The sequence below is a fragment of the Oncorhynchus kisutch genome, linkage group LG6 (genome assembly GCF_002021735.2).
Source record: "Oncorhynchus kisutch isolate 150728-3 linkage group LG6, Okis_V2, whole genome shotgun sequence".
Lineage (NCBI taxonomy): Eukaryota > Metazoa > Chordata > Actinopteri > Salmoniformes > Salmonidae > Oncorhynchus > Oncorhynchus kisutch.
The window spans coordinates 78,414,821-78,437,592 of record NC_034179.2 but is presented as its reverse complement, the minus strand read 5'-3'; the positions used below and the strand labels follow the sequence as shown (position 1 = coordinate 78,437,592).

The following is a 22,772-nucleotide window of genomic DNA, read 5'->3' as shown; positions in this document are numbered from 1 at the left end:
ACACACACACACACACACACACACACACACACACACACTCACACACAAACATGAAGCATTTCACTACACCCACAATAACATCTGCTGAACTTGTGTATGTGACCAATAAAATTTGATTTGATGAACACACAAAAATAGAAAATAGGCAAGTACCAATTTGGGTGGGGAGGGAGAGGGGAGAGAAAGAGAGAGAGGGGGGAGAGGTGTGTGGCTCCTCCTCACTCTGTGTGCGCTCTCTTCCTCTCGCTTTTTAGTGTGTTCCTCATTCACTCACTCAGAAAAGGTTGTGAGAGGGTCTCTCAGCAAGAGAAGGGTAATAAAAAGGGGATTGTTTGAACAGAGAGACTGTGTAAACAAAGGGAACTGGGTTGTGTTCTTGGGGACTCTTATCACCTGTCTACAACACACCACTCCTGCAGCATTATAGGACTCCTGGATGGAGAGGCAGCAGGGAGAGATAACGGCAGATCGCCTGGAGCGCCTAGATCCACTCTGTGACTCAGAGAGAGAGATGATCAAGGACACCTGGGCCAAAGTCTACCAGAACTGTGATGATGTCGGGGTGGCCATTCTCATCAGGTAAACTTTACCTATACTCTCTTTCCCTTGTTTCTTGCCTATAACATCTTGAAATTGTCAGTCTAGAGACACTGAAAAACTTGCCTAGGTGCACCCATTTCTATTTGGGGAGTTATGGAGGGCTGATGACAGAAGAGCGGTAGCTTACTGAATGCTGACTGTTTCAACACAGCACACACAGCACACATTGCTGAACAATATAACAAACACACACACACACACACACACACACACACACACACACACACACACACAGAGCTGGTGATTGCAGTCCCCTGACCAGTGGCAACAGCTTCTGCCACCACAGGGAGCAAAACTCTCAGCAGAATCTTGTTATCATAGGGATGTTCAGGGCCTCAACCAAGGCTGATTTTAGAACCAGGCTAAAGTTTGCTTCTCCTTAATTATTACATTACCAACATGGAAATTGCACATGGCTCCTTATCTTGCTCGCTGGTTGTTTTACCAAATTGTGTTGCAATAGTTGAGTGTAATAAATAACTATGTACTTGCAACCTAGATTACAATCTCTCCATGACCCTTGCATGATCCCCACTATAAATGAAGGGAACTGAAAGTAATTTTAACAACGTGTGAAGATTGTAACATGACGATTGACTTGACTTGCATGCTCTCAGTCTGTTAGAGAGAGCGCCATCACTCATATCTGAGCTATTGCATCTCAAATTGGCTCCCTTCCTATTTATTTTATTTTATTTATTTTACCTTTATTTAACCAGGTAGGCAAGTTGAGAACAAGTTCTCATTTACAATTGCGACCTGGCCAAGATAAAGCAAAGCAGTTCGACAGATAAAACGACACAGAGTTACACATGGAGTAAAAACAAACATACAGTCAATAGTGCAGTATAAACAAGTCTATATACAATGTGAGCAAATGAGGTGAGAAGGGAGGTAAAGGCAAAAAAGGCCATGATGGCAAAGTAAATACAATATAGCAAGTAAAATACTGGAATGGTAGTTTAGCAATGGAAGAATGAGCAAAGTAGAAATAAAAAATAATGGGGGTGCAAAGGAGCAAAATAAATAAATAAATAAAAATTAAATACAGTTGGGAAAGAGGTAGTTGTTTGGGCAAAATTATAGGTGGGCTATGTACAGGTGCAGTAATCTGTGAGCTGCTCTGACAGTTGGTGCTTAAAGCTAGTGAGGGAGATAAGTGTTTCCAGTTTCAGAGATTTTTGTAGTTCGTTCCAGTCATTGGCAGCAGAGAACTGGAAGGAGAGGCGGCCAAAGAAAGAATTGGTTTTGGGGGTGACTAGAGAGATATACCTGCTGGAGCGTGTGCTACAGGTGGGAGATGCTATGGTGACCAGCGAGCTGAGATAAGGGGGGACTTTACCTAGCAGGGTCTTGTAGATGACATGGAGCCAGTGGGTTTGGCGACGAGTATGAAGCGAGGGCCAGCCAACGAGAGCGTACAGGTCGCAATGGTGGGTAGTATATGGGGCTTTGGTGATAAAACGGATTGCACTGTGATAGACTGCATCCAATTTGTTGAGTAGGGTATTGGAGGCTATTTTGTAAATGACATCGCCAAAATCGAGGATTGGTAGGATGGTCAGTTTTACAAGGGTATGTTTGGCAGCATGAGTGAAGGATGCTTTGTTGCGAAATAGGAAGCCAATTCTAGATTTAACTTTGGATTGGAGATGTTTGATATGGGTCTGGAAGGAGAGTTTACAATCTAACCAGACACCTAAGTATTTGTAGTTGTCCACGTATTCTAAGTCAGAGCCGTCCAGAGTAGTGATGTTGGACAGGCGGGTAGGTGCAGGTAGCGATCGGTTGAAGAGCATGCATTTAGTTTTACTTGTATTTAAGAGCAATTGGAGGCCACGGAAGGAGAGTTGTATGGCATTCTATCAGTTGGCAGAATCAGAGGGGAAAGCGTGCAGCTCAATCCATCTTGCTGCTTATTCCAATCTGACATATTGGGCTCTGCAGGTGCTCCCTCTCTGAGGGCAGATCATGTTTCACATATCTGCAGACCAGGGATTTCTGACCTGACTCACTGAACCCTCACAGGGACGTCTCTGTCTAATCCCTCATTGAGCCCCGTGAAGATCAGTGATCAGGGACACTCCCTCCATTCATCATTACATAGTGGACAGGAGGTCATTATACTGTATCAAACCATTAAAAGGCAGATAGCTTTGGGTATACTACCGTCCATGACTTACTGTATATATATTACAGCAGACAAGCAGTAGCTAACCTCTGTGACCATTTGTGATGAGCAAGGTCTTTGTAGTGGTGATGTTTGCACCATGAGACAGCATTGCCCCTCACGAGTCAATAACTACGTACCAAGAGAGTTTTCAATTGATATTTTTCGTAGACTTCTATTTACCACCACAAACTGATGCTGGGACTAAGACCTCACTCAATGAGCTGTATAGGACCATAAGAAAACTAGGTCAGCGCAAGCGCTGACCATTTGGCAAGTGTCTTCACTGACATTTTTAACCTCTCCCTGAAACAGTCTGTAATACCTACATGTTTCAAGCAGACCACCATAGTCCCTGTGCACAAGAATGCCAAGGTAACCTATGTAAATGACTAGCACTCACATCTGTAGCCCTGAAATGCATTGAAAGGCTGGTCATGGCTCACATCCACACCATCATCCCAGACACCCTGGACCGACTCAAATTCGCATACCTCCCCAACAGATCCACAGATGACGCAACCTCTATTGCCCTTTCCCACTTGGAAAAAAGGAACACTTATGTTAGAATGCTGTTCAGTTACTATAGCTCAGCGTTCAATACCATAGTGCCCTCCAAGCTCATCACTAAGGTAAGGACCCTGGGACTGAACACCTACCTTTGCAACTGGATCCTTGACTTCCTGCCGGGACATCCCCAGGTGGTGAGGGCAGGCAACAACACATCCGCCACGTTGACTCTCAACACAGGGACCCTCAGGGTTGCGTGCTTAGTCCCCTCCTGTACTCCTTGTTCACCCATGACTGCGTGGCCGTGCACGACTCCAACACCATCATTAAGTTTGCAGACGTCACACTATTGAGAGCATCTTGACTGGCTGCACACCACTTGGTATGGCAACTACTTGGCATCCGACCACAAGTCACTACAGAGGGTAGTGCGGACAGCCAAGTACATCACTGGTGCTGAGCTCCCAGCCATCAAGTACCTCTATACTAGGCTGTGTCAAAGGAAGTCCATAAAAATTGTCTAAGACTCCAGCCACCGAAGTCATAGACTGTTCTCTCTGCTACCGCACGACAAGCGGTACCAATGCACATATTCTGGAACCAGCAGGACGCTGAACAGCTTCCACCCCAAGCCATAAATCTGCTAAATAGTTAGTTAAATGGTTAAAAGGACATCATCTTGGTCATGAATTGCAATGCTTTCATTTGATGCAATACTTTAATACCGGTACTTAAATATCTTAAGCCTCAAATTGCTCTGGGGCATTCCAAATGCCTGTAGTATTACATGGTGACATGGAACACTTACAAGGAGCAAACTTTAGCTGTCAAGGGGTCTTTGAATCTTTGGCATCTTTGGAGATTTGAAGGCATGTTCAAGTATAATGTTAAACCTCAAAGCTCAACTGTTCTCTCTCTCTCTCTGTCAGTTTAATACTAAAAGCTATGCTTGGTTAATTTATCTATCTAAATAACTAAAATATCCCATGTGAAATACCCATAACTCTCTGTAAGTGTCAGGGATGCATCTCATTGTAACACATTCCAGGGTATCCATATGTAGTTGCATTTGCATTTATCAAATACCTATACAATTTCCACTCATGGCAAGTATGTCACATTTAGAACAGCTGTGCAACTATCTCAGAAATGAGCCCTTTCCCAGAGTAGGATTAACAGGCTGATGATTATAAAACATAAATGAGGCTATTTATATGCAGCCACCATAGATCAAGGGAGAGATTAAACACCACTGTCTTCACTATTTATGAGTGAAACAGAGGATCTGTCTTTACAATTGAAAGTCATTGCATAGACCCTCCATTTTAAGCAGAAGAAAATGAGACACCCCCTCCTCTGTCTTCCTTGTCTGCTTTCTCCCAATACTTGATTTCACAGGTGTAGGTAGTGGAAGCCATGTGCTTTCATCAAAACACAATGGCTTCCCCATAAAGCTTCCATTTTCTGTTATGGGTTTCAAAAGGATAGAGGTATGGGACATCTGGAACAGATACACACAGACAGCTGTATTGTATCTGTCCTGGTCACTGTAGGCTGTAGTTTATTGCTCAATACTATTCTCTTTCACAATGTGTTCTCCAGTGTTCGTTTATTCCACAAAGATAACCTATTTCATCATTGGAGTTATTCTGTTTTTATATGGTAGTATGTCTTATCCTAATACCTTGTTTGGGTGTTTACGAGCGCTGACAGGAATACACAAATACTGTAGCACAACAATGTTGAACATGAGTGTGGGTGTAGGTGCATCCGGCCAAACCAACCATATGGTATATCCCTGTGATGTTGAGCTAATTGTCTCCAACCCCGACAGTAACACAGTGAGAGGGAAGCAGCAGATGAAGTCACTGCTGCCTGAGTACACACAGCCATTCTGACCGTTTATTTCAGTGTGTAATTACACAAGCAACCAACTAACCATCTCAATTTCATTAGCGCACTTCACTGTTGGTCTGCTAATCCTATGGCCAGACATGGAGAGGATGAAACACTAGCTTTGTGAGTTTTAGGGGAGAGCTGTGCAGTTTGTATACAGTCACTGTCAGCCACTGAGACCAGACATCAGGGCCCACATTGGAAAAATGTGGAATCGTTATACCGTGTATACCGTGTATACTGTGTTATCGCCTGGGTTGTACCCAGTACCCAGTGCATCTTTTTCCAAATAAATAAATCACCTGGACCAACATGTCTCCTAGACTCAGGAGAACATAGCAGTAGCCACCGAAATGCCAGGATGTACATAGACCACAATTCTATCCTCCTGATTCCTGCTTACAAGCAAAAATTAAAGCAGGAAGCACCAGTGACTAGGTCTATAAAAAAGTGGTCAGGTGAAGCAGATGCTAAACTACAGGATTGTTTTGCTATCACAGACTGGAACACGTTCCAGGATTCTTCCGATGGCATTGAGGAGTACACCACATCAGTCACTGGCTTTATCAATAAGTGCATCTAGGATGTCGTCCCCACAGTGACTGTACGTACATACCCCAACCAAAAGCCATGGATAACAGGCAACATTCGCACTGAGCTAAAGGGTAGAGCTGCCGCTTTCAAGGTGCGGGACTCTAACCCGGAAGCTTACAAGAAATCCTGCTATGCCCTGCGACGAGCCATCACACAGGAAAAGCGTCAATACAGGTGTAACGCCCGGGGTGTAGAGGGTGAGAAGTCAGGCACAGGAAGCAGAGAGTTCAGGATAGTGCTATATCGTTTAATGCACAAAAACCGGTGAACATACACCAACCCCACGGAACACAGGGCGGACACAAAAAACAAATGCCCCAAACACGGGGGACTTAAACAGTCCAGCAAAACCCAAGAACATGGGCAAACCGAGACACACAGACGTGTACACCAAACAATCCCGCACAACAAGCCCGCCTGCTGGTAAATAAAGCCAGACCAATCAGCCTAAAATGAACACAGGTGAAACCAATAAACAGAAAGGGGGAAAAGGGAACAGTGGCAGCTAGTAGGCCGGTGACGACGACCGCCGAGCGCCACCCGAACAGGAAGGGGAGCCACCTTCGGTAGGAGTCGTGACAACAGGGCTAAGATTGAATCATTCTACACCGGCTCCGATGCTCGTCTTATGTGGCAGGGCTTGCAAACTATTACAGACTACAAAACGAAGCACAGCCGTGAGCTGCACAGTGACACGAGCCTACAAGTTGAGCTAAATCACTTATATGCTCGCTTCGAGGCAAGCAACACTGAGGCATGCAGCTGTACCGGACGATTGTGTGATCACGCTCTCCGTAGCCGATGTGAGTAAGACCTTTAAACAGGTCAACATACACAAGGCTACGGGGCCAGACGGATTACCAGGACGTGTGCTCCGGGCATGTGCTGACCAACTGGCAGGTGTCTTCACTGACATTTTCAACATGTCCCTGATTGAGTCTGTAATAACAACATGTTTCAAGCAGACCACCATAGTCCCTGTGCCCAAGAACACAAAGGTAACCTGCCTAAATGACTACAGACCCGTAGCTCTCACGTCCGTAGCCATGGAGTACTTTGAAAGGTTGGTAATGGCTCACATCAACATCATTATCCCAGAAACCCTAGACCCACTCCAATTTGCATACCGCCTAAACAGATCCACAGATGATGCAATCTCTATTGCACTCCACACTGCCCTTTCCCACCTGGACAAAAGAACACTTATGTGAGAATGCTATTCATTGACTACAGCTCAGCGTTCAACACCATAGTACCCTCAAAGCTCATCACTAAGCTAAGGATCCTGGGACTAAACATCTCCGTCTGCAACTGAATCCTGGACTTCCTGAAGGGCCGCCCCCAGGTGGTGAGGGTAGGTAGCAACACATTGGCCACGCTGATCCGCAACACTGGAGCTCCACAGGGGTGCGTGCTCAGTCCCCTCCTCTACTCCCTGTTCACCCACAACTGCATGGCCAGGCACGACTCCAACACCATCATTAAGTTTGCAGACGACACAGTGGTAGGCCTGATCACCGACAATGACGAGACAGCCTATAGGGAGGAGGTCAGAGACCTGGCCGGGTGGTGCCAGAATAACAACCTATCCCTCAATGTAACTAAGACTAAGGAGATGATTGTGGACTACAGGAAAAGGAGGACCGAGCACGCCCCCATTCTCATCGACGGGGCTGTAGTAGTGGAGCAGGTTGAGAGCATCAAGTTCCTTGGTGTCCACATCAACAACAAACTAGAATGGTCCAAACACACCAAGACAGTCGTGAGGAGGGCACGGCAAAGCCTATTCCCCCTCAGGAAACTAAAAAGATTTGGCATGGGTCCTGAGATCCTCAAAAGGTTCTACAGCTGCAACATCAATTGCCTGGTACGGCAATTGTTCGGCCTCTGACCACGATGCACTATATAGGGTAGTGCGTACGGCCCACTACATCACTGGGGCTAAGCTGCCTGCAATCCAGGACCTCTACACCAGGCGGAGTCAGAGGAAGGCCCTCTAACTTAGGTTTTTTGTTAACTGACAAACATTTCTTCTGCCTTATCAGCTAGAAGAAATGTGTGTTTTTACAAACACTGTTATCATGTATTTGTATAGCACATGCTTGTGCTCAGGCCATGGTTGAGTAAATGAAGCATAACCTGTACAGAACCTGGACAGTGGTTAAACATTAAAAGGGAAAACATGCTCTGCAGCTGTGTTAACACGCTCCAACTATGTTTACTTATAATATCTCACTGGACCAAGTAATGCACCTCCTTTCTTCTACAGGCTCTTTGTGAAATTCCCCTCCTCCAAGCAGTACTTTAAACAGTTCCAACAGGTGGAGGACCCTGAGGAACTGGAGAGGAGTGCCCAGCTCAGGAAGCACTCCCGCAGGGTGATGAACGCCATCAACACCCTGGTGGAGAACCTCCATGACGAGGACAAGATGGTATCTGTTCTGAAGCTGGTGGGCAAGGCCCATGCACTCAGACACAAGGTGGAGCCTGTCTACTTCAAGGTGAGGAAGAACCAGGCAACATGTTTTCACATAACCATTATCCACAGGCACACCAAAGCAAATGTATTCCCTCTCTCTCTTTCTCAGATCCTGTGTGGGGTGATTCTGAAGGTGCTGGTTAAAGACTTCCCTGATTACATCACTCCAGAGGTGGCAGTGGCGTGGACCAAACTGCTGGATGCCATCTACTGGCACGTGAAAGGCGTGTATGAGGAGGTGGGCTGGGCCTCCAGCTCTGCTATGTGAACCATCTGTCTGTCTGGGTCAAAGTTGCAGTCAGCGACTACTGTGGACTCCCGGAGACTGACTCCTACTGGGCCTTGGCTTAGGAGGAGGACGATCTACTTCTGACCATTCAAGGGAAGAAATGTATCTTTCCAGAGCTCATAGAATCTTCCTATGTATCATCATGGCTCCCTCCCTGTATCTTTCCCATGCCCCCACTGTGGGGTGTGTTCTTCTGATGGACTCTATTATGAATGATGGGGTGGTGGTTTGTGCTGACTTTGGTTGGAATGTGTGTGAATGGACATATGTGTGTATGCATTTATGTTTGAGGTAGAGAATAAGCCCTACACAGACTGATAGAATCTTGGATGTCTCTTCAGCTACATTGCCATGAGATTATGTTGAAAATTGAGGATTGGCAGACATAAGAACTGTATTATGCCATAGAGACAGTCTAAACGTACACTCTCATACACATTTTTATCTTTACACCAAAAACAGATATACAGGGGAGAGAATGTCTTCTGCTAATCACTCAGTTGTTAACCTGCTTTGTGCCTTTCTTTATTTCTGATACTGACATCAAGATCTTTGTTCATTTCATGTGATGCTTTGTTGGTGTTTCCTGCGCAGTATATTGTATTTCAGAATCCGTCACCCTTCAGAATCAGATCCACTTCACTGTCTAACAAAATGAGAAATAACTTGTGAGGTGTGGTGTCCACATTTAAGAAATGTAATTTTTTAATTTTTTATTATCAATCCCTATATCTGCATAATAACATAATAAACCAAAACAATGATATCTATAATGGAAATCATGACAAGCATGTTATTTTTAATCCCTTGTTTTTCACTGTGAGGTATTAGCACTCTCTTTCCTCCTGCTGTGGCCTACTCCCTGTGAGTCAGCAGTCCTAACGATAGGTGGATTAGCAGGAGGCCTAAAGGTATTTATAGAGAGAGTGTTGCTCGGTTCTGAATCCAACCACCTCTCCCTGCACATCATTGATTGTTGTGGGAACACAAGTGCACATGTGGCCTTTCACGCCAGCATCAATAAAGACTTGTGTACCGTATGTGCTCCCCCATACCAACCTACTGTATATAGATATCATTACACAATAGAAGATGCAGTAACAATACATTAGTATAATGAGTATGGATTACTCCATGACTTCTATGAAGGTGCAATGGAACTACTAGTGATGTTATTTACATATATGCCGAATCTGATACTGAAAACAATGACATGAACATGAACACACACAAACATGAAGACAGCTATGCTTTGTCCCCAAAATGGAAGCTTAATCTAGGTTTTCATTACATAAATTATTTTACACAAGATCAAGTTCAAGTAAACTCAATAATTCTAGTAGCCTACAAGTGTATGCATTCTTTGTTTAATATAAGCTACACACTCTACTCTGTCAAAGCCCTGAGACATTACACAATAAAGACAAAACACTCATTAGGACTTTAAGCATGAGAGTATGCTACTACAGCAAAATCAGGGTCCATGACAGCCCTGCAGCGCTAATTCAACCCACACCACATGAATGGCCACAGCACATAGTGCCCCTGTAAAGCTACACTAGTGGCGATGGAGGATTAAAAGGTTGAGCTCAGATCAGACCACAAACACTACTTTCTGTTCACCTCCTGCCCCTGCAACAGGGCCTTCCCCTGATCTGAGCTAATCCAACAGGCTAATCTTGCCACTAGCTTGAGAGCCACAGGAATCATTCTACTCTCCCTCAATGGGAGGAATAGTCCCAGTGTTCTAACCCAGCTGCAGTCCCAAAACGGGATACATGTGATAGGACCATGTGCACCACTACGATGGTCCTCACCACTATTGCTGTCATCCTATACAGAAAGTTCTCAAACCGAGTCGAACCGTAAGTACTCTTGTTTTTACTCTTTCTCATCCTCTGCCTCTTGCTCTGGTCACGTTCACTTCTTGAGGGAAAACCTAGTTGATAATACACAGAGCCACATGTATCTGGTCACATGTACAGGTAAGGTTGACAGATTTAGTGAAATGTATCTTGGTTGGTTTGATATTTTATTTTTTATAGTTTTTGGTTGCTTTGTACTTACCTCTTATGTCACGGTGTTATGTCACACAGTGCATCAGAACTGTTAACAGTAGTGTATTTTGATACTGCCATGGAATTCTCTCATGGGATTTGTATACTGTTTGTAAGTGTTCTCATGCCCTTCATAGAACATTACAGCAAATGTCTCAATAGCACTGAATGTTAATTACTTGAACAGATATCTAATTACCAAACAAACATGGAATCAAACATTGATCAAAATGTGATTACTCTAAGGGGCAATCATCTAAATGCTAGATAAATTATGCTATATCACTGAAACTATCCTGAAAGTCATAGCTTGTCTTCCTCAAATAATACACAATCTTGATCTAACATCAAGTGGAACGTTTCCAGGTCAGCTGCAACCTGGACTCAGGGGTAGGCGTAACATAGTAAACAAAAATCTTTGACACTCACATTAGAATGATATGCACGTTTGGTATGGTATGTATTAATTTGTGGTGCTAAGTAGTTGCAAAGTTGTTAATTACCTAAAATGCTAAAGTTGTCCATGATGAAATTCAAACACGCAACCTTTGGGTTGGTAGACGTTCATGTTATACCTCCCTCCTTAAATAATCTTCTGTCTTATGTAACCACACAAAACGCAACATATCATACTAATTTGAGTGTCCCGGACAGTGACTATATATTAACAAAATTGCATCTAATGTAAGGATGAATAAAGAAAAATGCATCTGAGCTGCTAGTTGACTCTCAGCCCCCTTGGCTCTGCATGACCATTCACACGGCAATGGCAAATAATGTCATGTGGCTGCAGCAACATATCAAGCTCAAAAGCATGGACACATATTCATTATCTGATTATATCAAATTAGGATTCATGGTTTTATCAGTCTTACTGACAAGTCAAGGATTGTAATGAAGCTGCAATATATGCTAACTTCAACAACACTGGATTTGTTACGAATTCCAATTTGTTGTGGCTAATGTTAGCTAGGTGGCTAACCTAATGTTAGCTAGGTGGCTAACCTAATGTTAGCTAGGCTAGGGGTTAAGGTTAGGGGTTAAGGTTAGGGATCAGGTTATGGTTACTGTTAGGGTTAAGGTTAGGGTTAATCTTAGGGTTAGGAGTTGGGTTAAAGGATTATGGTTGAGGTTAGCTAATATGCTAAGTAGTTGCAAAGTAGCTAAAAAGTAGTAAGTAGTTGCAAATGAGCTAAAATGCTAAAATTGTCCATGATGAGATTCAAACACGCAACCTTTGAGTTGCTAGACGTTCGCATTATACAGCCTTCCTTTCATTTTTTGGCCTTCAGTAACCTGCTGTATTATGTAACCATACCAAACAAAACATACAGTATTATACTAATTTGAATGTCTCAGACAGAGTGACTATATATTAACACATTTTATCAGTCTTATTGGCAAGTCAAGAATTATAATGAAGGTTCAATATGTGCTAACATCATCTCCCATTTCAGGCACAATGTTGATGATGCCAATGAGGTGCCCTACATGAAGAGCAATGGAGTCGACCCTAAGAAATAACAACCCTCACAGCAGATGTAGCTCTAGTCTACAGTCTACATGGTACATAAAAGTAAAATAACAAGTAGCCTACAGAAGTGAATGCTGTCTGATATTTCAAGATGTGGTGGAAAGGAATGCAAGAGGAGGAGGGGAAGAGAGAGGGAGGGAAAATGGAACATGTGGCAGAAGTAGAGATGCATGAAGTGAGAAGATGTATGCCCGTTCCACATTTAGCTTTCAAGTACTCACCACTATGCTGCTCCCACTAAATGATTTAGTGGCAGAACAACAATCCATCAGCTCTGTGGAAGGTTATTATAAATGCATTACCTCCCCAAGCCTACCAGTTCAATGGAGTCGTGCAGGGCCTCATAAATATGGGTCAATAAAGGTACACACACAAAAGACTCAGGATGAATGAAATAGGCTTTATTGTTTTAGTGTGAACTTTCACCCTACCTGTGCGTAGAAGCTCTCAGATCTGAGGCGGGTCTTTTCAAATGAAGAGACGTGAGTTTATTCATTTATTCATAGCATGATATCTCCCTAAATGATTAATGTCCCCCGCATGTATGCTTTTATGCACCCTCTTTTCTCTCTTTTCTTCCAGACACGAACTGAAGACAGGTCTTCACCTTGATGGCTACACATCTGGTGAGTTCTCTCAATGGCTGCATTCTATGTCTCAAACTTAAACACCAGAAATGGAAAAGTACTACTGAATTACTACTCATTACTACTACCTGAGATCTACACAAAACCTACTGGTTTTACTACTTGATTGCTATTGAGATGTGTAGTAAACCAGTGGTGATTTATGTAGTAATTTAAGTAGTAATGAGTGATCCATTGAGACGTTTCACTACTGGTGAACACTACATATTTCCTATTCAAGTCAATATATAATTCTTCCTTGATGACTACTGAGCTTTTGGGTATCTGCTACTTAAACTTCTTCGGGATCGGTGTCCACAGGACAGTTGAGCTAACATAGGCTAATGCGATTAGCATGAGGTTGTAAGTAACAAGAACATTTCCCAGGACATAGACATATCTGATATTGTCAGAAATCTTAAATTCTTGTTAATCTAACTGCACTGTCCAATTTACAGTAGCTATTACAGTGAAATAGTGCCACACTATTGTTTGAGGAGAGTGCACAGTTTTATTATTTATTAAAAAACAATTTAGGCACATTTGGGCAGTCTTGATCCAAAAAATTTACATAAATACAATGGTTCATTGGATTCGTAGCATTTTGACTACATATTTACAACCTGCATCATGTAGTAAAAAGCTCTACCTGATTACTACTGTAATAACTGTTTTCATGCTGAACACTACAAAACTCTACTTGTGTATCTTGAGTCGTGCATAATCTACACAATCCTTACAAGTCTCTACATAGTCACTACTGCACAAATAGGTTTTGTGTAATATTTCAGTAGTACTTTTTCATGAGGGCTAATTTACCCAGTGGTGTAAAGTATTTAGAGTAAGTAAAAATACTTTAAAGTACTACTTAAGTCATTTTTTGGGGTATCTGTACCTTACTTTACTATTTATATTTTTGACAACATTTACTTTTACTTCACTACATTCCTAAAAAAATATATATACTTTTTGCTCCATACATTTTCCTTGACACCCAAAATTACTCGTTACAATTTGAATGCTTAGCGGTACAAGAAAATGGTCCAATTCACAGACTTATCAAGAGAACGTACCTGGTCATCCCTACTGCCTCTGATCTGGCAGACTCACTAAACACAAATGCTTAATTTGTAAATTATGTCTGAGTGGCGGAGTGTGCATCTGGCTGTCAAGAAATAATACTAATAATAAGGAAATTGTGTCATCTGGTTTGCTTAATGTAAGGAATTTGATGTATTTTTACTTTTACTCAAGTATGACAAGTATACTTTATACTTAAGTATCACTGTACTTAAGTACATTTAAACCCAGATACTTTTAGACTTTTACTCTCAAGTAGTATTTTACTGAGTGTCTCACTTTTACTTTTGTCAATTTCTATGAAGGTATCTTTACTTTTACTCAAGTATGATAATTGAGTAGTTTTCCACCTCTGAATATACCACTGCTGATTGAAGCTCCTTGCTAACATGTTAACTCCTGTGCTTTGGGTATTTTTCCAGTCTAGTTTGACAGGCAAACATCCTATAACCTAAACTACAAAATGGATATGTTACAGACAACAGCAGCAGCTCCATCTCAGTCATCTGGAATTGATGCAGCTGGCGCCATTGTCTCTCCAGTGTTCAGAGACTGTGCATTGCCTTGTGAAAAGCATCTGGAATTAATAACAGGCCAGGGTAGGCCAGCACAACAAGAATCTTTTTTTTTTTTTTATCACATCTTCAATCCCCCATCTGTCCTGCAGATCCATCTAATGTTAGAGGAGTCCCAGGAAGGATGTGTCCATTGAGTAAATTATAATGGCTTTTAAAGAAGAGGCAGAACTTTAAAATTATGCACTTTAAATGGTAGGATGTTCTTGGTAATCTTTCACATTCCTAAAGTGACCTAAATCTTGTTTTGACTGAAACAAGGAGCTTTGGATAAGCAATATATTTCAAATGAATCGCTTGAACCCATAAATATTTGACCAAATGTCAGAGAACATAAATGTCTTGTAGTGAAGATGTGTGTGCCATGGCTACTCAATCTAAAGAGCAATGGAGAGAGGCATCTGTTTTGTACCTCTCTGTCAACCCTCTCCAGTCACAATGCATTGCTATGTGATGAAAGAAAGCATGCAATGAATCACCTCTTCCCCTACACCTTTAGCATCCCGTTGGTCCCGTTGAAGGAGCAACAGTCAGAAAGAGGTGTCTGCCTATGTTCAAAACACAGCTCCAACTTTCCTTGACATTTTTAAAAGCAGCTAGGTGTCACCTTAGTAAACGTCTGCCTTGAGTCAGAGCTTGGTGATGATGGTGGTTACTGGTAGGACGGTTTGTTACAGAATCGACTTTCCTTTGACATGACATCTTACAACCTGCTACTTCTCTCTAAAGCAAAAATTATGTCTGTTCTTTGCTCTCCCCACCTGATCAAATAAAGAGATTGGAAAAATGTATTTAGTTTGTACATATTTTTATGGCCTTGGTTTTAATTTTCCCTTGTTGTAGGATACCTACTCCCAAATGTTGCATTGTATGTACTGCATGATGACCATTACTGTATTACCACTTATAAGAGACCCTTCAACATGTAACATACACAGTCTGAGATATTAAATCTGTTCATGCTTGTTTTTTTAACCACTCCAAACAAGAAGAATACCAATACCTCAGGAAGACGTCAGTGATCATTCCACTCCACAGTATTAATCCACAAACGTGAGCAGGTAAATATAGCTTTGCTGCTGACACAACAGCCTTGTGTAATTTACTTCCAATCTCACCAGCCGTCAACATTTACTTCCAATCTCACCAGCCGTCAACAACATGGTTACTATCAAATTATTAGACTGGCAAATGACCCCACAAATTGATTGAAGGACATTGAAAAAGGTCCATAAAGAAGCCAAACGAGTCATGTTTAGGAAGACGCACGGCTCTCGACCTTCGCCTCTCCCGAGTCCATACGGGAGCTGCAGCGATGGGAAAAGACTAACTACCAATTAGATACCACAAAATTGGAGAGAAAAATGGGTAAAAAAAAAACAAGACAAGAAGAAGCCAAACGAAAACACCTATGGTGTTACAGGCAACACAATATTAGCAAAGATAATAACACCAGTTTCATGACAATGGCAAGATGTTCCTGAATAAATAGTTTGCAAATGCAGACTTTGGGAGAGGGTATTTTTTTATTTGACCTTTATTTAACTAGGCAAGTAATTGAAAATAAGGTATAGAATAAGGTATAGAATAAGGTATAGAATAAGGTATAGAATAAGGTATAGAAGACTTTCATTACCTCTGATCTCCCCACCTCTGTCAAAACTACAAAGGGATGGCAATACCCACTAGAGATAAATGGAACAGTCACTGTTACAACAACCATGAACAACCCCAAAAATGTGAAGTAGTGGTTAGAGGTCCCTCCATCTTTTACAAGCCTCCTCCGAGTGAGGCCTGGAGTGGAGACATCTGAAAGTGCCTTTGAGTGCTGGGGAAGTGGTGGCCGGGGGGGGGGGGGGGCTGTTAGTAGGCTGTTACTACCCCACTAGACACACTCTAGTTGAATCAACATTGTTTCCATGTTACTTCAATGAAATTACGTTGAACCAACCGCCACACCAGCAGTCACGAATCATGACCACAGTCAAATTCCACGTGACTGTTGAGGTATATAGGCTTCTCCAAAACTGCTTGCTGATGGTCATTAGCAGCCTACCAAACTTGCTACCGGCCAGTCGTTAATGGCCTGGTACTCAGCGCTCTGTTGTCCTGCTAATCACTCTGGCATCAATGCAAATGCAATTGAAAATCAAATCAAACACTTCATGAGAGCCCTGCCATTCAGAGTTTGAGTGGAATATATTGTGTTCATATAAGCCCATGTTGAACAACATTTATACAGGCTATGCTTTGAAAAAATAGTTTTGATGGCCTATATTAAAAAGAGGAGGATCCCATACGCTTTCTATAGGCGAGGCCTACTACACTGTACAAAAATATAAATACAACAAATGTTTTGGTCCAATGTCTCATGAGCTGAAACAAAAGATCCCAAAAATGCTCCATATTCACAAAAGGCTTATTTCTCTCAAATGTTGTGCACACATTTGTTTACATCTCTGTTAGTGAGCATTTCTCCTTGGCCAAGATAATCCATCCATCTGACAGGTGTGGCATATCTGGAAGCTGATTAAACAGCATGATCATTACACAGGTGCACCTTGTGCTGGGGACAATAAAAGGACACTCTAAAATGTGCAGTTTTGACACACAACAGAATGCCACAAATGTCTCAAGTTTTCCAGGAACGTGCAATTGGCATACTAACTGCAGGAATGTCCACAAGAGCCCTTGCCAGAGAATTGAATGATAATTTCTCTACCATAAGCTGCCTCCAATGTCGTTTTAGAGAATTTGGCTGTACGTCCAACTGGCCTCACAACTGCAGACCACGTGTATGGTGTCGTGTTGGCAAGTGGTTTTCCGATATCAACTTGGTGAACAGAGTGCCCCGGTGGTGGGGTTATGGTATGGGCAAGCATAAGCTACAAACGACAAATACGATTGCATTTTATTGATGGCATTTGAATGCACAGAGATACTGTACAGTGATGAGATCCTGAGGCCCATTGTCATGCCATTCATCTGCCGCCATCACCTCATGTTTCAGCATGATAATGCATGGCCCCATGTCGCAAGGATTTGAACACAATTCCTGGAAACTGAAAATTTCCCAGTTCTTCTATGGCCTGCATACTCACCAGACATGTCACCTATTGAGCATATTTGGGATGCTCTGCGTGTTGGGTTTATATTTTTACTCAGTAAATAATTACTACGGTCTAAATAAAAATATTCAAAATACTTCACCAGAGAGCATGACTTAGCAACACAGGATCATTAGCTTGTTTAAAAAAATGCTATGGATAGTTTCAAATCACAAGTGTGTAAGCCTATGCTTATTTGGGAATCACGGATTTTGACAACATGAACTGCAATATGCCTAGCTGATTGAGTTGCGTCTGTCAGTGACAAGCATCTGAAATATGTTATGCTTTAAATTCCTGACTGATGTCTTGAGATGTTGCTTCAATATATCCACATCATTTTACTTCCTCATGATAACATCTATTTTGTGAAGTGCACGAGTCCCTCCTGCAGCAAAGCACCCCCACAACATGATGCTGCTTTACGGTTGGGATGGTGTTCTTCGGCTTGCAATCCTTCCCCTTTTTCCTCCTAACATAATGATGGTCATTATGGCCAAACAGTTCTATTTTTGTTTCATCAGACCAGAGGACATTTTTCCAAAAAGTACGATCTTTGTCCCCATGTGCAGTTGCAAACCAGTCTGGCTTTTTTATGGCGGTTTTGGAGCAGTAGCTTTATCCTTGCTGAGAGGCCTTTCAGGTGATGTCGACATAGGACTCGTTTTACTGTGCATATAGATACTTTTGTACCGGTTTCCCCCAGCATCTTCACAAGGTCCTTTGCTGTTGTTCTGGGATTGATTTGCACTTTTCGCACCAAAGTACGTCCATCTCTAGGAGACAGAACGTGTCTCCTTCCTGAGTGGTATGAAGGCTGCATGGTCCCTTGGTGTTATACTGGCGTACTATTGTTTGTACAGATGAACGTGGTACCTTCAGGCATTTGGAAATTGCTCCCAAGGGTGAACCAGACTTGTGGAGGTCAAACAAACAAAAATCCAGAGGTCTTGGCTGATTTCTTTTGATTTTCCTATGATGTCAAGCACAGAGGCACTGAGTTTGAAGGTAGGCATTGACATAAATCCACAGGTACACCTCCAATTGATTCAAATTATGTCAATTAGCCTATCAGAAGCTTCTAAAGCCATGACATAATTTTCTGGAATTTTCCAAGCTGTTTAAAGGCACAGTCAACTTAGTGTAAGTAAACTTCTGACCCACTGGAATTGTGATACAGTGAATTATAAGTGAAATAAACTGTAAACCATTGTTGGAAAAATTACTTGTGTCATGCACAAAGTAGATGTCCTAACCGACTTGCCAAAACTATAGTTTGTGAACCAGAAATTTGTGGAGTGGTTGAAAAACAAGTTTTAATGAGTCCAACCTAAGTGTATGTAAACTTCCCGACTTAAACTATATGTCCCCAGTAGGCCAAAAAAATGACCGTTAATCTCCAGTCATTTTGTTATAGAAATTTATGTTAGTGCATGTATTAATTACAGTAATTTACAGTTCTCATTCTCAGAATGGAAACGTTGTTTGCAAAGTTCACAACCTCCTACACTTGTGAGAAACAAGTTCATGTAGGAAAGTGCCCATTTGGCAATGTCTGATTTCTGATTGTCTTAACTCACCACTTCGACCCACAAATAAAATTAGATTCTCAGTAATTTTTTCTTCACCTCACACAGTAAGTCAACAGTCTGTTTTTTTAACATCCACTGTGAATGAAATGTTTTTGTTGAAACATCATTCCAACACCTCCAGCCTCCGTAATCACCGAACCTTGGTGTGAAAGACCATAATATCATGATCTGATGATACCATATACAGTGGATTCGGAAAGTATTCAGACCCTTTGACTTTTTCCACAATTTGTTACGTTGCAGCCTTATTCTAAAATAGATTAAAATATTTTTTTTCCTCATCAATCTACACACAATACCCCATAATGACAAAGCAAAATAGGTTTTTCGAAAAATGGAAATAACACATTTACATAAGTATTCAGACCCTTTACTCAGTACTTTGTTGAAGCTCCTTTGGCAGCAATTACAGCCTTGAGTCTTCTTGGGTGTGACGCTACAAGCTTGGCACATCTGTATTTGGGGAGTTTCTCCCATTCTTCTCTACAGATCCTCTTAAGCTCTGTCAGGTTGGATGAGGAACATCGCTACACAGCTATTTTCAGGTCTCTCCAGAGATGTTTGACCAGGTTCAAGTCCAGGCTCTTGTGTGGCCCCTCAAGGACTTGTCCCGAAGCCACTCCTGCATTGTCTTGGCTGTGTGCTTAGGGTTGTTGTCTTGTTGGAAGGTGAACATTCACCCTGAGGTCCTGAGCGCTCTGGAGCAGGTTTTCAACTCTGTTAATCTTTCCCTCGATCCTGACTAGTCTCCCAGTCCCTGCAGCTGAAAAACATCCCCACAGCATGATGCTCACACCACCATGCTTCACTGCAGGGATGGTGCCAGGTTTCCTCCAGACATGACGCTTGGCATTCACTTCATCAGACCAGAGAATCTTGTTTCTCATGGTCTGAGAGTCTTTAGGTGCCTTTCAGCAAACTCCAAGTGGGCTGTCATGTGCCTTTTACTGAGGAATGGCTTCCATCTGGACACTCTACCATAAAGTCCTGATTGGTAGAGTGCTGCAGAGATGGTTATCCTTCTGGAAGTTTCTCCCATCTCCACAGAGGAACTCTCATGCTCTGTCAGAGTGACCATCGGGTTCTTGATCACCTCCCTCACCAAGGCCTTTTCTCCCGATTGCTCAGTTTGGCCGGGAGGCCAGTTCTAGGAATAGTCTTAGTGGTTTCAAACTTCTTCCATTTAAGAATGATGGAAGCCACTGTGTTCTTCGGGACCTTCAATGCTGCAGAATTTTTTTTTGGTGCCCTTCCCCAGATCTGTGCTTTGACACAATCCTGTCTCTGACAATTCCTTCGACCACATGACTTGGTTTTTGCTGTGACATGCACTGTCAATTGTGGGACCTTTATATAGACAGGTTAGTGAATTTCCAAATCATGTCCAATCAATTGAATTTACCAGAGGTGGACTCCAGTCCAGTTGTAGAAGCATCTCAAGGATGATCAATGGAAACCGGATGTACCTGAGCCCCATTTTGAGTCTCATAGCAAAGGAACCCGTTGTCATTATGCGGTATTGTGTGTAGAATGATGAGGATTTTTTTGTATTTAATCCATTTTAGAATAAGGCTGTAATGTAACAAAAAATATGGAAAAAGTCAAGGGGTCTGAATACTTTCCGAATGCACTATATCCAGTGGAAGAGTCATTAAAACAGCTGTATGTCCCGAGCTCACTGGCGTGTTGGAAACTCTGAGGCCCTGGAACAGGCTAGTTGATAAAATGTTGAACGTTAGCTACAGCTTCTGGCCACACCAAGTTGATGTTTTGATACAACGTGGCACTTCACTAGTAAGATACAGTGCCTTGCGAAAGTATTCGGCCCCCTTGAACTTTGCGACCTTTTGCCACATTTCAGGCTTCAAACATAAAGATATAAAACTGTATTTTTTTGTGAAGAATCAACAACAAGTGGGACACAATCATGAAGTGGAACGACATTTATTGGATATTTCAAACCTTTTGAACAAATCAAAAACAGAAAAATTGGGCGTGCAAAATTATTCAGCCCCCTTAAGTTAATACTTTGTAGCGCCACCTTTTGCTGCGATTACAGCTGTAAGTCGCTTGGGGTATGTCTCTATCAGTTTTGCACATCGAGAGACCGAAATTTTTTCCCATTCCTCCTTGCAAAACAGCTCGAGCTCAGTGGGGTTGGATGGAGAGCATTTGTGAACAGCAGTTTTCAGTTCTTTCCACATATTCTCGATTGGATTCAGGTCTGGACTTTGACTTGGCCATTCTAACACCTGGATATGTTTATTTTTGAACCATTCCATTGTAGATTTTGCTTTATGTTTTGGATCATTGTCTTGTTGGAAGACAAATCTCCATCCCAGTCTCAGGTCTTTTGCAGACTCCATCAGGTTTTCTTCCAGAATGGTCCTGTATTTGGCTCCATCCATCTTCCCATCCATTTTAACCATCTTCCCTGTCCCTGCTGAAGAAAAGCAGGCCCAAACCATGATGCTGCCACACCATGTTTGACAGTGGGGATGGTGTGTTCAGGGTGATGAGCTGTGTTGCTTTTACGCCAAACATAACGTTTTGCATTGTTGCCAAAAAGTTCAATTTTGGTTTCATCTGACCAGAGCACCTTCTTCCACATGTTTGGTGTGTCTCCCAGGTGGCTTGTGGCAAACTTTAAACAACACTTTTTATGGATATCTTTAAGAAATGGCTTTCTTCTTGCCACTCTTCCATAAAGGCCAGATTTGTGCAATATACGACTGATTGTTGTCCTATGGACAGAGTCTCCCACCTCAGCTGTAGATCTCTGCAGTTCATCCAGAGTGATCATGGGCCTCTTGGCTGCATCTCTGATCAGTCTTCTCCTTGTATGAGCTGAAAGTTTAGAGGGACGGCCAGGTCTTGGTAGATTTGCAGTGGTCTGATACTCCTTCCATTTCAATATTATCGCTTGCACAGTGCTCCTTGGGATGTTTAAAGCTTGGGAAATCTTTTTGTATCCAAATCCAGCTTTAAACTTCTTCACAACAGTATCTCGGACCTGCCTGGTGTGTTCCTTGTTCTTCATGATGCTCTCTGCGCTTTTAACGGACCTCTGAGACTATCACAGTGCAGGTGCATTTATACGGAGACTTGATTACACACAGGTGGATTGTATTTATCATCATTAGTCATTTAGGTCAACATTGGATCATTCAGAGATCCTCACTGAACTTCTGGAGAGAGTTTGCTGCACTGTTAGTAAAGGGGCTGAATAATTTTGCACGCCCAATTTTTCAGTTTTTGATTTGTTAAAAAAGTTTGAAATATCCAATAAATGTCGTTCCACTTCATGATTGTGTCCCACTTGTTGTTGATTCTTCACAAAAAAATACAGTTTTATATCTTTATGTTTGAAGCCTGAAATGTGGCAAAAGGTCGCAAAGTTCAAGGGGGCCGAATACTTTCGCAAGGCACTGTATATAGAAAGGGAGGCAGACAGTCGGAATAGAGAGATGAATGTGATTGAAAGAAACAGAATTTTCATCAAGATATTTTCTGCTGTCTTTATTTGTTGGCTTTAGGCCTCTGTATTTTACTTAGTTGTGTTTTACTTAGTTGACATGGAAGTTATAGGTCTACTGCTGCGTTGGGCTATAGGCTCTCTAGTTCTATGCACTAATTTCTCTAGCCGCCAGTGGACCACAGTGT

The 22,772-nt window shown here is 42.2% G+C and overlaps 1 protein-coding gene and 1 long non-coding RNA gene across 2 annotated transcripts; both read left to right on the top strand.

The window, feature by feature from the left end:
- Nucleotides 1–193: 193 nt before the first annotated feature.
- On the top strand, nt 194–9,317 carry LOC109893535 (cytoglobin-1). The gene is made up of 3 exons (XM_020486780.2): nt 194–579; nt 8,040–8,271; nt 8,359–9,317. Exons 1-3 carry the CDS (start codon nt 437–439, stop codon nt 8,515–8,517), a joined length of 534 nt encoding a protein of 177 aa, XP_020342369.2. The 5' UTR covers nt 194–436; the 3' UTR covers nt 8,518–9,317.
- Nucleotides 9,318–11,764: 2,447 nt separating this feature from the next.
- Nucleotides 11,765–15,193, top strand: LOC116374475 (uncharacterized). The gene is made up of 3 exons (XR_004210436.1): nt 11,765–12,611; nt 12,712–12,755; nt 14,258–15,193. It is a non-coding gene; the product is annotated as an uncharacterized LOC116374475 (long non-coding RNA).
- Nucleotides 15,194–22,772: the final 7,579 nt, after the last annotated feature.

Coding starts and splice junctions, on each gene's coding strand:
- LOC109893535 (XM_020486780.2), top strand. CDS start 437: ATGGAGAGGCAGCAGGGAGAGATAACGGCAGATCGCCTGGAGCGCCTA. Junction 580..8,039: donor GGGGTGGCCATTCTCATCAG/GTAAACTTTACC, acceptor TTTCTTCTACAG/GCTCTTTGTGAAATTCCCCT. Junction 8,272..8,358: donor TGGAGCCTGTCTACTTCAAG/GTGAGGAAGAAC, acceptor TCTCTTTCTCAG/ATCCTGTGTGGGGTGATTCT.